Source organism: Carcharodon carcharias, chromosome 12, assembly GCF_017639515.1.
Source record: "Carcharodon carcharias isolate sCarCar2 chromosome 12, sCarCar2.pri, whole genome shotgun sequence".
Lineage (NCBI taxonomy): Eukaryota > Metazoa > Chordata > Chondrichthyes > Lamniformes > Lamnidae > Carcharodon > Carcharodon carcharias.
The window spans coordinates 2,698,592-2,712,944 of NC_054478.1; the positions used below are offsets into that span (position 1 = coordinate 2,698,592).

At 49.9% G+C, this 14,353-nt stretch overlaps 1 protein-coding gene across 1 annotated transcript in view; it reads right to left on the reverse strand.

Moving 5' to 3' along the window:
* The window catches only part of asic4a (acid-sensing (proton-gated) ion channel family member 4a), a 754,228-nt gene that overhangs the window by 183,516 nt on the left and 556,359 nt on the right, over nucleotides 1-14,353 (reverse strand). Inside the window, exons 8-9 of the mRNA XM_041201177.1 lie at nucleotides 4,371-4,498; nucleotides 3,834-3,990 (exon numbers count right to left, since the gene is read on the reverse strand). Coding sequence (XP_041057111.1) covers nucleotides 3,834-3,990; nucleotides 4,371-4,498 — 285 coding nt within the window. The remainder of the gene's footprint in view (nucleotides 1-3,833; nucleotides 3,991-4,370; nucleotides 4,499-14,353) is intronic.

The following is a 14,353-nucleotide window of genomic DNA, read 5'->3' on the forward strand; positions in this document are numbered from 1 at the left end:
GGAACTCCCTCCCTAACAGCACTGTGGGTGTACCTACACCACACGGACTGCAGCCGTTCAAGAAGGCAGCTCACCACCACCTTCTCAAGGGGCAATTAGGGATGGATAATAAATGCTGGTCCAGCCAGCGAAGACCCACATCCCGTGAATGAGTAAACATACAAACATATGAATTAGGAGCAGGAGTAGGTCACTTGCCCTTCAAGCCTTCTCCACCATTCAATAAGATTATGGCTGACCTGATTATATTCTCCTGCCTGCCCACAATAATCTTTCACCCCTTTGTTAATCAAGAATCTATCTAGCTCTGCCTTAAAAATATTCAAAGTGCTTCAACCACCTTTTGAGGAAGGGAATTCCAAAGACTCACAGAACCTCTGAGTGAAAAAAATCCTCCTCATCTCTGTCTTAAATGAGTGACGCTTTTACTTTTAAACAGTGACCCCTAGTTCTAGATTCTCCCACAAGAGGAAACATCTCCACATCCACCCTGTCAAGACCCCTCAGGATCTTATATGTTTCAATGAAGCTGCCTCTTACCCATCTGAACTCCAGTAGATACAAGCCTAACCTGTCCAACCTTTACTCATAAGACAACCCACCCATTCCAGGTATCTGTCTGGTAAACCTTCTCTGAACTGCTTCCAACGCATTTACATCCTTCCTTAAATAAGGAGACAGATGCTGTACACAGTATTCCAGATGTGGCCAGTGCCCTGTACAACTGAAGCATAACCAATAAAAAAAGGAGATGGTCCCAAAATAACAAAAATTGTGCCTTTTGCCCTCCCTTGTTTTCTGTGCAGGACAAGTCCCTGGATGAAGAAGGTAAAATAAACCAACCATGCCAGTGCAGCCATCTCCCCCTTGACACATCTCCAAAGGGCCCAAGGCTCATCAGGAACTGGAGATCCCAACCTCCGACTTCAGGCTAAGGGAAGTATTTGAGCTTCATCACCTACCATGCCCTGGAGCTGAGGAGGTGGTTGTAGATCTCTCAGCTCACTTTGAAGACAGGCTAGAAGGCAGAGAAACAAAGGCACTGAAGGAGATGGTGACCCATCCACTCGAGGAGCTTCCAGACTGAGGGTGGCTCTTTCCTGAAGAAGATCATGAGAAAGAGGCCATTGTAGCAATGAGTGATCTGTTGGAAGATGAGGTCCTAGAGATCGGTGTGCTCTTTGAATCTACTGCCAAAGAACACAAAGTCTCTGTCGTCTTTTCTGAGCAGTCAGCTGTGTTTGTAACTGAAAAACTGAGTTCAATATTGGTCCCACCGCACCCGCCAATGAGATGCCAAGTATATCACTCCCACCAAACCCGCCAATGAGATGCCAAGTATATCACTGGCTGACCACAGTGAGCTGCCCAGGGACAACAAAACATTTTATTCCAAATTGGATCAAACTACTAGAGTTTCTGCAGACCAAAAACAAAAATACCTGGAAAAACTCAGCAGGTCTGGCAGCATCTGCGGAGGGGGAGACAGTTAATGTTTCAAGTCCGTATGATTCTTCAACAGAACTAAGGAAATATAGAAAAGAGGTGAAATATAAGCTGGTTTAAGGGGGTTGGGGCAGGCAGAGCTGGATAGAGGGCCAGTGATAGGTGGAGGCAAAGGAGCGATTGCAAAAGACAAAAGAATAAAGAGGTGTTGACGGTGGTGATATTCACTATGGAATGTGCTAATGGGGACATTAAGGGTAGAAAGCAGGACGAGCAAGGTACAGATAGCCCTAGTGGGGGTGGGGTGGGAGGAAGGATCGAAATAAGCTAAAAGGTAGAGATGAAACAATGGATGGAAATACACTTAAAAATAATGGAAATAGGTGGGAAAAGAAAAATATATTAAAAAATATAAATGATTGGAAAGAGAGGGATCGGAAAAGGGGTGGGGATGGAGGAGAGAGTTCATGATCTAAAATTGTTGAATTCAATATTAAGTCAGGAAGGCTGTAAAGTGCCTAGTCGGAAGATGGGGTGCTGTTCCTCCAGTTTGCGTTGAGCTTCATTGGAACAATGCAGCAGGCCAAGGACAGACATGTGGGCATGAGGGCAGGGTGGAGTGTTAAAATGGCAAGTGACAGGGAAGTTGGTGTTGTCTTACCTTCTTATAGTGACACTGGCAGCTGTTGCCTACAGCCAAGTGGCCTCACGCTGAATCAAGCATGGTAATGTTTCTTCAATGACATCTTTTGGTTATCTCTGCCTATCACTGGCCCTCTATCTAGCTCTACTTGTCCCATCCCCCTTTAAACCAGCTTATATTTCACCTCTCTTCTATTTTTCCTTAGTTCTGTTGAAGAGTCATACGGACTCAAAACGTTAACTGTACTCCTCTCCGCAGATGCTGTCAGACCTGCTGAGTTTTTCCTGGTATTTTTGTTTTTGTGGTAATGTTCCCACTACCTACAGAAAGTGAGAGATGGACCCTAAGCATAATCAGGGTGTTGTATTGACTTCCTGTCCTGCCATGTCTACAGGAGCTTTGTCAGTCTTCTGTTCACCTTCCAGGTATATTCAAATCTCCGAGATTGAATACCTTTTCCATCCTTAGTGCAGTAGTGAATGATCTGGCTGTGTTGTTCTTCATCAAAATTGTAGATGCTTCATCTTCTCAGACCTTTCCCCAGTTTGCAAAGAGAAGCAGAAGATTTCAGAGAGAACGTTATTTTGCCCTCTTCCTATTCAAGACATTGCCCATGTCCTGAGGTCTTCTCTCTCCAATCAGTCTTTCATTGAAAACGTTTCATGACCCTTACAATTCAGTCACCTTAGAGATCCCAGCCCTGTGAACAGCAATCATGGAAAGCTGCTATCCCACTCCACCATGTGCTTATCTTTCAGGGAAAAGAGGAGCGGCTGCTCATGTCTACAATACCCCCCCTCCCAGAGGGCCGAGAACACTGTGTGAGATTGAAGCCCTTTACGACAATGACTTGCGGTGGGGGGGGGGGAGGGTTGGGGGAAGGGGAGGAGTTGGATAGGCTTACAGGAGTTTGAAAATGTTACATAAATAGTTTCAGAAAATAGCTTAAGATTGTCATGAAAAAGTTGACATTATACTTGGGGGGGATGTAGAGTAATGGGTTAATAGTTATGGTAATGAGATGGTCATGTGTATCATGATGTACCAGTGACCTCGACAGCAATGTGCTAGAGACTGAGAAGAGTCGATTGAATAGTCTGTACAAGGGAGAGATGTACTTACCTCAGGAAGGAGCGTTTGAAAAAGCCATCAGAGTTAGGTCTAAGTCATTCACAAGTAGTGGGAAACCTTCTCAATCCAGATCAGGCCACGAGTTAACCAAAGACAGATCGAAATACTATTCAAAGTGGAAACTAGGTGACAAACTACTCCCCCAACACAAACATCCACCCACTCCAACACCGACACACAGTAGCAGCAGTGTGTGTACCATCTACAAGATGCACTGCAGCAACTCACCAAGGCTCCTTAGACAGCACCTTCCAAACCCATGACCACTACCATCTAGAAGGACAAGGGCAGCAGATAGATGGGAACACCACCACCTGGAAGTTCCCCTCCAAGTCACTCACCATCCTGACTTGGAAATATATCGCCGTTCCTTCACTGTCGCTGGGTCAAAATTGTGTCCCAGATGAATCCCATTAATAAATTTATGTTGGACTATCTGAATATATTTATATCTAATCAGCTATTGCAATAACAATCCTGTCTATTGCTGGTTAGTACTTGACATGTCGATATTATATCGCTCAGTAATCCCTGATTCAGGCTCTCCGTGTGACCAGGAACGCTGCCATCATGTAGAGGAACTCAGCAGTGTGGATGATCAGGCTCACTATACCTGGCATGTGGGCCATCCGACAGTGGCAATTCCTCACCACAGCCTCCTTTTCACAGTGGATGCGACATGCTGTAAGACTGTAGTCATCATATCCAGGGAGAAGGTGCCCCTTTAAACTTGAGCGGCAGTCACCCCACGGCTGGGGCAAATATGTCAACTGAATAGAAAGAAGGAGAGAAAGAGATTAACAGGAACACTGCAACCATTCAGACACTCCCAGGACAGGTACAGCACGGGGTTAGATACAGAGTAAAACTCCCTCTACACTGTCCCCATCAAACACTCCCAGGACAGGTACAGCACGGGGTTAGATACAGAGTAAATCTCCCTCTACACTGTCCCCATCAAACACTCCCAGGACAGGTACAGCACGGGGTTAGATACAGAGTAAATCTCCCTCTACACTGTCCCCATCAAACACTCCCAGGACAGGTACAGCACGGGGTTAGATACAGAGTAAAGCGTAAAGCTCCCTCTATGCTAACTGTTACTGAGGTTAAGAAATTCAATTAAACGCAAGTGATTAGTTTGAAATACCCTTTGTTCCTGACAGGATACGAAGGTTTGGAATCCAGGAGGAACTCCAAATCCCAGCTGATGGATGTAGGGTGGTTCGTTCTGACTATGAATCTGGACTCGAATTCCAGCCTCAAAAGAGGTTTCATCTGAAATGGAATGAATTGCAATTATCAGAACTGAGAATCAATTACACTTCCAAAAACTCCCAATAAAATTCGCACTGGGCTACATGTCCCACACACACTGACGCTCTCTGGGGTACAGTTCCACACTCACTGTCTCTCACTGGGGTACATGTCCCACACACACTGACTCTCTCTGGGGTACAGCTCCACACACACTGACTCTCATTGGGGTACAGTTCCACAAAAACTGACTCTCACTGGGGTACAGTTCCACAAAAACTGACTCTCACTGGGGTACAGTTCCACACACACTGACTCTCAGTGGGGTACAGGTCCAAAACACACTGACTCTCACTGGGGTACAGTCCCACACACACTGAATCTCACTGGGGTACGGGTCCCACACACACTGACTCTCACTGGGGTACAGTTCCTCATACACTGACTCTCACTGGGGTACATGTCCCACACACACTGCCTCTCACTGGGGTAAGGGTCCCACACACACTGACTCTCACTGGGGTACAGTTCCACACACACTGACTCTCTCTGGGGTACATGTCCCACACACACTGCCTCTCACTGGGGTAAGGGTCCCACACACACTGACTCTCACTGGGGTACAGTTCCACACACACTGACTCTCTCTGGGGTACAGCTCCACACTCAATGACTCTCACTGGGGTACAGTTCCACACACACTGACTCTCACTGGGGTACATGTCCCACACACACTGCCTCTCACTGGGGTAAGGGTCCCACACACACTGACTCTCACTGGGGTACAGTTCCACACACACTGACTCTCTCTGGGGTACATGTCCCACACACACTGCCTCTCACTGGGGTAAGGGTCCCACACACACTGACTCTCACTGGGGTACAGTTCCACACACACTGACTCTCACTGGGGTACAGTTCCTCACACACTGACTCTCTCTGGGGTACAGTTCCACACTCACTGTCTCTCACTGGGGTACATGTCCCACACACACTGACTCTCACTGGGGTACAGTCCCAAACACACTGACTCTCTCTGGGGTACAGTTCCACACACACTGACTCTCTCTGGGGTACAGTTCCACACTCACTGACTCTCACTGGGGTACAGTTCCACACACTGACTGTCACTGGTGACCAGTTCCACACACGCTGAATCTCACTGGGGTACAGTTCCATACGCTCTGACTCTCACTGGCGTTAAGTTCCACACACTGACTCTCACTGGGGTACAGTTCCATACGCTCTGACTCTCACTGGCGTACAGTTCCACACACTGACTCTCACTGGGGTACAGTTCCATACGCTCTGACTCTCACTGGCGTACAGTTCCACACACTGACTCTCACTGGGGTACAGTTCCATACGCTCTGACTCTCACTGGCGTACAGTTCCACACACTCACTCTCACTGGGGTACAGTTCCACACATACTGACTCTCACTGGGGTCCAGACCCACACACACTGACTCTCACTGAGATACAGTTCCACACACACTGACTCTCACTGGGGTACAGTATCACACACACTGACACTCACTGGGGTACAGTTCCACACACACTGACTCTCACAGGGGTACAGTTCCATACACACTGACACTCACTGGGGTACAGTTCCACACACACTGACACTCACTGGGGTACAGTTCCTCACTCATTGACTATCACTGGGGTACAGTTCCACACACGCTGACTCTCACTGGGGAACAGTTCCAAACACACTGAACCTCACCTGGTTACAGTTCCACACACACTGACTCTAACTGGAGTACAGTTCCAAAGACACTGACTCTCACTTGGGTAAGGGTCCCACACACACTGACTCTCACTGGGGTACATGTCCCACACAATGACTCTCACTGGAGTACGGGTCCCACACACACTGACTCTCACTGGGGTACACGTCCCACTCACACTGACTCTCACTGGGGTACATGTCCCACACACACTGACTCTCACTGGGGTACATGTCCCACACACAGTGACTCTCACTGGGGTACAAGTCCCACACACTGACTCTCACTGGGGTACGGGTCCCACACACACTGACTCTCACTGGGGTACATGTCCCACACACACTGACTCTCACTGGGGTACATGTGCCACACACTCTGACTCTCACTGGGGTACATGTCCAACACACACTGACTCTCACTGGGGTACAGTTCCACACACAATGACTCTCACTGGGGTATGGGTCCCACACACACTGACAATCACTGGGGTAAGGGTCCCAAACACACTGACTCTCACTGGGGTACAGTTCCACACACACTGAGTTTCACTGGGGTACAGTTCCACACTCACTGACTCTCACTGGGGTACAGTTCCTCACACACTGACTCTCTCTGGGGTACAGTTCCACACAAACTGACTCTCTCTGGGGTACAGTTCCACAATAACTGACTCTCACTGGGGTACAGTTCCACACACATTGACTCTCACTGTGGTACAGTTCCACACACACTGACTCTCACTGGGGTAAGGGTCCCACAAACACTGACTCTCACTGGGGTACAGTTCCACAAACACTGACTCTCACTGGGGTACAGTTCCACACACACTGACTCACAATGGGGCACAGTTCCACATTCACTGACTCTCACTGGGGTACAGTTCCACACACACTGACTCTCTCTGGGGTACAGTTCCACACTCACTAACTCTCACTGGGGTACAGTTCCTCACACACTGACTCTTTCTGGGGTACAGTTCCAAACACACTGACTCTCTCTGGGGTACAGTTCCACACACACTGACTCTCACTGGGGTACAGTTCCTCACAAACTGACTCGCACTGGGGTACAGTTCCACACACACTGACTCTCACTGGGGTGCAGTTCCGCACACACTGACTCTCACTGGGGGAGAGTTCCACACACACTGAATCTCACTGGGGCACAGTTCCACACACACTGACTCTCACTGGGGTACAGTTCCACAAACACTGACTCTCACAGGTGTACAGTTCCACAAACACTGTCTCTCACTGGGGTACAGTTCCACACACACTGACTCTCTCTGGGGTACAGTTCCACACACACTGACTCTCACTGGGGTACAGTTCCACACAAACTGACACACACTTGGGTACAGTTCCACAATGACTCTCACTGGGGTACAGTTCCACACACATTGACTCTCACTGGGGTACAGCTCCACACACACTGACTCTCACTGGGGTACAGTTCCACAAACACTGACTCTCACTGGGGTACAGTTCCACAAACACTGACTCTCACAGGGGTACAGTTCCACAAACACTGTCTCTCATTGGGGTACAGTTCCACACACACTGACTCTCTCTGGGGTACAGTTCCACACACACTGACTCTCACTGGGGTACATTTCCACACAAACTGACACACTCTTGGGTACAGTTCCACAATAACTGACTCTCACTGGGGTACAGTTCCACACACATTGACACTCACTGGGGTACAGCTCCACACACACTGACTCTCACTGGGGTACAGTTCCACAAACACTGGCTCTCACTGGGGTACAGTTCCACAAACACTGACTCTCACTGGGGTACAGTTCCTCACACACTGACTCTCTCTGGGGTACAGTCCAACACACACTGACTCTCACTGGGGTACATGTCCCACACACACTGACTCTCTCTGGGGTACAGCTCCACGCTCACTGACTATCACTAAGGTACATGTCCACACACACAGACTCTCACTGGGGTACAGTCCCACACACACTGACTCTCACTGGGGTACAGCTCCACACACACTGACTCTCACTGGGGTACATTTCCTCACACACAGACTCTCTATGGGGTACAGTTCCCCACGGACTGACTCTCTCTGGGGTACAGTTCCACACACACTGACTCTCACTGGGGTACAGTTCCACACACACTGACTCTCACTGGGGTACAGTCCAAACACACTGACTCTCACTGGGGTACATTTCCACACACACTGACTCTCACTGGGGTAAGTGTCCCACACACACTGACTCTCACTGGGGTACAGTTCCACAAACACTGACTCTCACTGGGGTACAGTTCCACACACACTGACTCTCACTGGGGTACAGTTCCACAAACACTAACTGTCACTGGGGTACAGTTCCACACACACTGACTCTCACTGGGGTAAATGTCCTCACACACTGACTCTCACTGGGGTACAGCTCCACACACACTGACTCTCACTGGGGTAAATGTCCTCACACACTGACTCTCACTGGGGTACATGTCCCACACACACTGACTCTCACTGTGGTACATGTCCCACACACACTGACTCTCACTGGGGTACAGTTCCACACACACTGACTCTCACTGTGGTACATGTCCCACACACACTGACTCTCACTGGGGTACAGTTCCACACACTCTGACTCTCACTGGTGTACAGTTCCACACACACTGACTCTCACTGGGGTACAGTTCCACACACACTGACTCTCATTGGGGTACAGTTCCACACACACTGACTCTCTGTGGGGTACAGTTCCACAATAACTGACTCTCACTGGGGTACAGTTCCACACACATTGACTCTCACTGGGGTACAGTTCCACACACACTGATTCTCACTGGGGTAAGGGTCCCACAAACACTGACTCTCACTGGGGTACAGTTCCACAAACACTGACTCTCACTGGGGTACAGTTCCACACACACTGACTCTCTCTGGGGTACAGTTCCACACTCACTGACTCTCACTGGGGTACAGTTCCAAACACACTGACTCTCTCTGGGGTACAGTTCCACACTCACTGACTCTCACTGGGGTACAGTTCCTCACAAACTGACTCTCACTGGGGTACAGTTCCACACACACTGACTCTCACTGGGGTGCAGTTCCGCACACACTGACTCTCACTGGGGGAGATTTCCACACACACTAAATCTCACTGGGGCACAGTTCCACACACACTGACTCTCACTGGGGTACAGTTCCACAAACACTGACTCTCACAGGGGTACAGTTCCACAAACACTGTCTCTCACTTGGGTACAGTTCCACACACACTGACTCTCTCTGGGGTACAGTTCCACACACACTGACTCTCACTGGGGTACAGTTCCACATAAAATGACTCACTCTTGGGTACAGTTCCTCAATAACTGACTCTCACTGGGGTACAGTTCCACACACTTTGACTCTCACTGTGGTACAGCTCCACACACACTGACTCTCACTGGGGTACAGTTGCACAAACACTGGCTCTCACTGGGGTACAGTTCCACACACACTGACTCTCACTGGGGTACACCTCCACACACACTGACTCTCACTGGGGTACAGTTCCTCACACACTGACTCTCTCTGGGGTACAGTTCCACACACACTGGCTCTCTCTGGGGTACAGCTCCACGATCACTGACTCTCACTGAGGTACATGTCCCACACACAAAGACTCTCACTGGGGTACAGTCCCACACTCACTGACTCTCACTGGGGTACAGCTCCACACACAATGACTCTCACTGGGGTACATTTCCTCACACACAGACTCTCTATGGGGTACAGTTCCACACAGAATGACTCTCTCCGGGGTACAGTTCCACACACACTGACTCTCACTGGGGTACAGTTCCACACACACTGACTCTCACTGGGGTACAGTTCCACACAAACTGACTCTCACTGGGGTACAGTTCCACACACACTGACTCTCACTGGGGTAAGTGTCCCACACACACTGACTCTCACTGGGGTACAGTTCCACAAACACTGACTCTCACTGGGGTACAGTTCCACACACACTTACTCTCACTGGGGTACTGTTCCACAAACACTGACTGTCACTGGGGTACAGCTACACACACACTGACTCTAACTGGGGTACATGTCATCACACAATGACTCTCACTGGGGTACATGTCCCACACACACTGACTCTCACTGTGGTAAATGTCCCACACACACTGACTCTCACTGGGGTACAGTTCCACACACACTGACTCTCACTGTGGTACATTTCCCACACACACTGACTCTCACTGGGTTACAGTTCCACACACTGACTCTCACTGGGGTAAAGCTTCACACACACTGACTCTCACTGGGGTACAGTTCCTCACACACTGACTCTCTCTGGGGTACAGTTCCACACTAACTGACTCTCAGTGGGGTACAGTTCCACACACATTGACTCTCGCTGGGGTACAGCTCCACACACACTGACTCTCACTGGGGTACAGTTCCACAAACACTGGCTCTCACTGGGGTACAGTTCCTCACACACTGACTCTCACTGGGGTACAGCTCCACACACACTGACTCTCACTGAGTTACAGTTCCATACACACTGACACTCACTGGGGTAAAGATCCACACACACTGACTCTCACAGGGGTACAGTTCCATACACACTGAAACTCACTGGGGTACAGTTCCACAATCACTGACAATCACTGGGGTACAGTTCCACTCACACTGACTCTCACTGGGTTACAGTTCCTCACTCATTGACTCTCACTGGGGTACAGTTCCACACACACTGACTCTCTCTGGGGTACAGTTCCACACACACTGTCTCTCACTGGGGTACAGTTCCACACACACTGACTCTCACTGGGGTACATGTCCCACACACATTGACTCTCACTGGGGTACAAGTCCCACACACACTGACTCTCACTGGGGTACATGTCCCACACACACTGACTCTCACTGGGGTACAGTTCCAAACACACTGACTCTCACTGGGGTACAGCTCCACACACACTGACTCTCACTGGGGTACAGTTCCACACACACTGACTCTCACTGGGGTACATGTCCCACACACACTGACTCTCAATGGGGAACAGTTCCTCACACACTGACTCTCTCTGGGGTACAGTTCCACACACACTGACTCTCACTGGGGTACAGTTCCAAACACACTCACTCTCTCTGGGGTACAGTTCCACACTCACTGACTCTCACTGGGGTACAGTTCCACATACACTGACTCTCACTGGGGCACAGTTCCACATTCACTGTCTCTCACTGGGCTACAGTTCCACACTAACTGACTATCACTGGGTTACAGTTCAACAAACACTGACTCTCAATGGGGTACAGTTCCACACTCACTGACTCTCACTGGGGTACAGTTCCACAAGCACTGACTCTCACTGGGGTAAAGTTCCACACTCACTGACTCTCACTGGTGTACATGTCCCACACACACTGACTCTCACTGGGGTACAGTTCCTCACACCCTGACTCTCTCTGGGGTACAGTTGCACACACACTGACTCTCACTGGGGTACATGTCCCACACACACTGACTCTCTCTGGGGTAAAGTTCCACACACACTGACTCTCACTGGGGTACAGTTCCTCACTCATTGACACTCACTGGGGAATAGTTCCTCAATCATTGACTCTCACTGGGGTACAGCTCTACACAAACTGACTCTCTCTGGGGTACAGTTCCACACACACTGACTCTCACTGGGGTACAGTTCCACTCACACTGAACCTCACCTGGTTACAGTTCCTCACACACTGAGTCTCTCTGGGGTACAGTTCCACACACACTGACTATCTCTGTGTTACAGTTCCACACTAACCTACTCTCACTGGGGTACAGTTCCACACACATTGACTCTCATTGGAGTACAGTTCCACACACACTGACTCTCACTGGGGTAAGGGTCCCACACACACTGACTCTCACTGGGGTACAGTTCCACGAACACTGACTCTCACTGGGGTACAGTTCCACACACACTGACTCTCACTGGGGCACAGTTCCACATTCACTGACTCTCACTGGCGCACAGTTACTCTCACACTGACTCTGTCTGGGGTACAGTTCCAAACACACTGACTCTCTCTGGGGTACAGTTCCACACTCACTGACTCTCACTGGGGTACAGTTCCACACACATTGACTCTCACTGTGGTACAGCTCCACACACACTAACTCTCACTGGGGTACATGTCCTCACACACTGACTCTCACTGGGGTACATGTCCTCACACACTGACTCTCACTGGGGTACATGTCCCACACACACTGACTCTCACTGGGGTACAGCTCCACACACATTGACTCTCACTGGGGTACAGTTCCTCACAAACTGACTCTCACTGGGGTACAGTTCCACACACAGTGACTCTCACTGGGGTGCAGTTCCTAACACACTGACTCACACTGGGGTACAAGTCACACACACACTGACTGTCTCTGGCGTACAGCTCCACACACACTGACTCTCACTGGGGTATAGTTCCACAAACACTGACCCTCACAGGGGTACATTTCCACAAACACCGACTCTCACTGGGGTACAGTTGCACACACACTGACTCTCTCTGGGGTACTGTTCCACACACACTGACTTTCACTGGGGTACAGTTCCACACACAGTGACTCTCACTGGGGTACAGATCCACACACACTGACTCTCACTGGGGTACAGTTCCACAAATACTGGCTCTCACTGGGGTACAGTTCCACACACACTAACTCTCACTGGGGTACAGTTCCACACTCACTGACTCTCACTGGGGTACAGTTCCTCACACACTGAGTCTCTCTGGGGTACAGTTCCAAACACACTGACTCTCTCTTGGGTACAGTTCCACACTCACTGACTCTCACTGGGGTACAGTTCCACACACATTGACTCTCACTGGGGTACAGCTCCACACACACTGACTCTCACTGGGGTACATGTCCTCACACACTGACTCTCACTGGGGTGCAGTTCCTCACACACTGACACACACTGGGGGTACATGACCCACACACACTGACTGTCTCTGGCGTACAGCTCCACACATACTGACTCTCACTGGGGTATAGTTCCACAAACACTGAATCTCACAGGGGTACAGTTCCACAAACACTGACTCTCACTGGGGTACAGTTCCACACACACTGTCTCACTCTGGGGTACAGCTCCACACACACTGTCTCTCACTGGGGTACAGTTCCACAAAAAATGGCTCTCACTGGGGTAGAGTTCCACACACACTGACTCTCACCGGGGTATAGTTCCTCACACACTGACTCTCACTGGGGTACATGTCCCACCCACACTGACTCTCACTGGGGTACATGTCCCACACACACTGACTCTCACTGGGGTACATGTCCCACCCACACTGACTCTCACTGGGGTACATGTCCCTCACACACTGACTCTCACTGGGGTACAGCTCCACACACATTGACTCTCAATGGGTTACATTTCCTCACAAACTGACTCTAACTGGGGTACAGTTGCACACACACTGACTCTCACTGGGGTGCAGTTCCTCAAACACTGACTCTCACTGGGGTACATGTCCGACACACACTGACTGTCTCTGGCGTACAGCTCCACACATACTGTCTCTCACTGGGGTATAGTTCCACAAACACTGACTCTCACAGGAGGACAGTTCCACAAACACTGACTCACACTGGGGTACAATTCCACACACACTGACTCTCTCTGGGGTACAGTTCCACACACACTGACTCTCACTGGGGTACACTTCCACACACACTGACTCACTGTGGGGTACAGTTCCACACTAACTGACTCTCACCTGGGTACAGTTTCACACACATTGACTCTCACTGGGGTACAGTTCCACGCACACTGACTCTCACTGGGGTACAGTTCCACAAAAACTGGCTCTCACTGGGGTACAGTTCCACACACACTGACTCTCACTGGGGTACAGCTCCACATACACTGACTCTCACTGGGGTATAGTTCCTCACACACTGACTCTCACTGGGGAACATGTCCCACACACACTGACTCTCACTGGGGTACATGTCACAACACACTGACTCTCAAAGGTGTGCATTTCCTCACACACTGACTCTCTCTGGGGTACAGTTCCACACACACTGACTCTCTCTGGGGTATAGTTCCACACAAACTGACTCTCACTGGGGTACAGTTCCACAC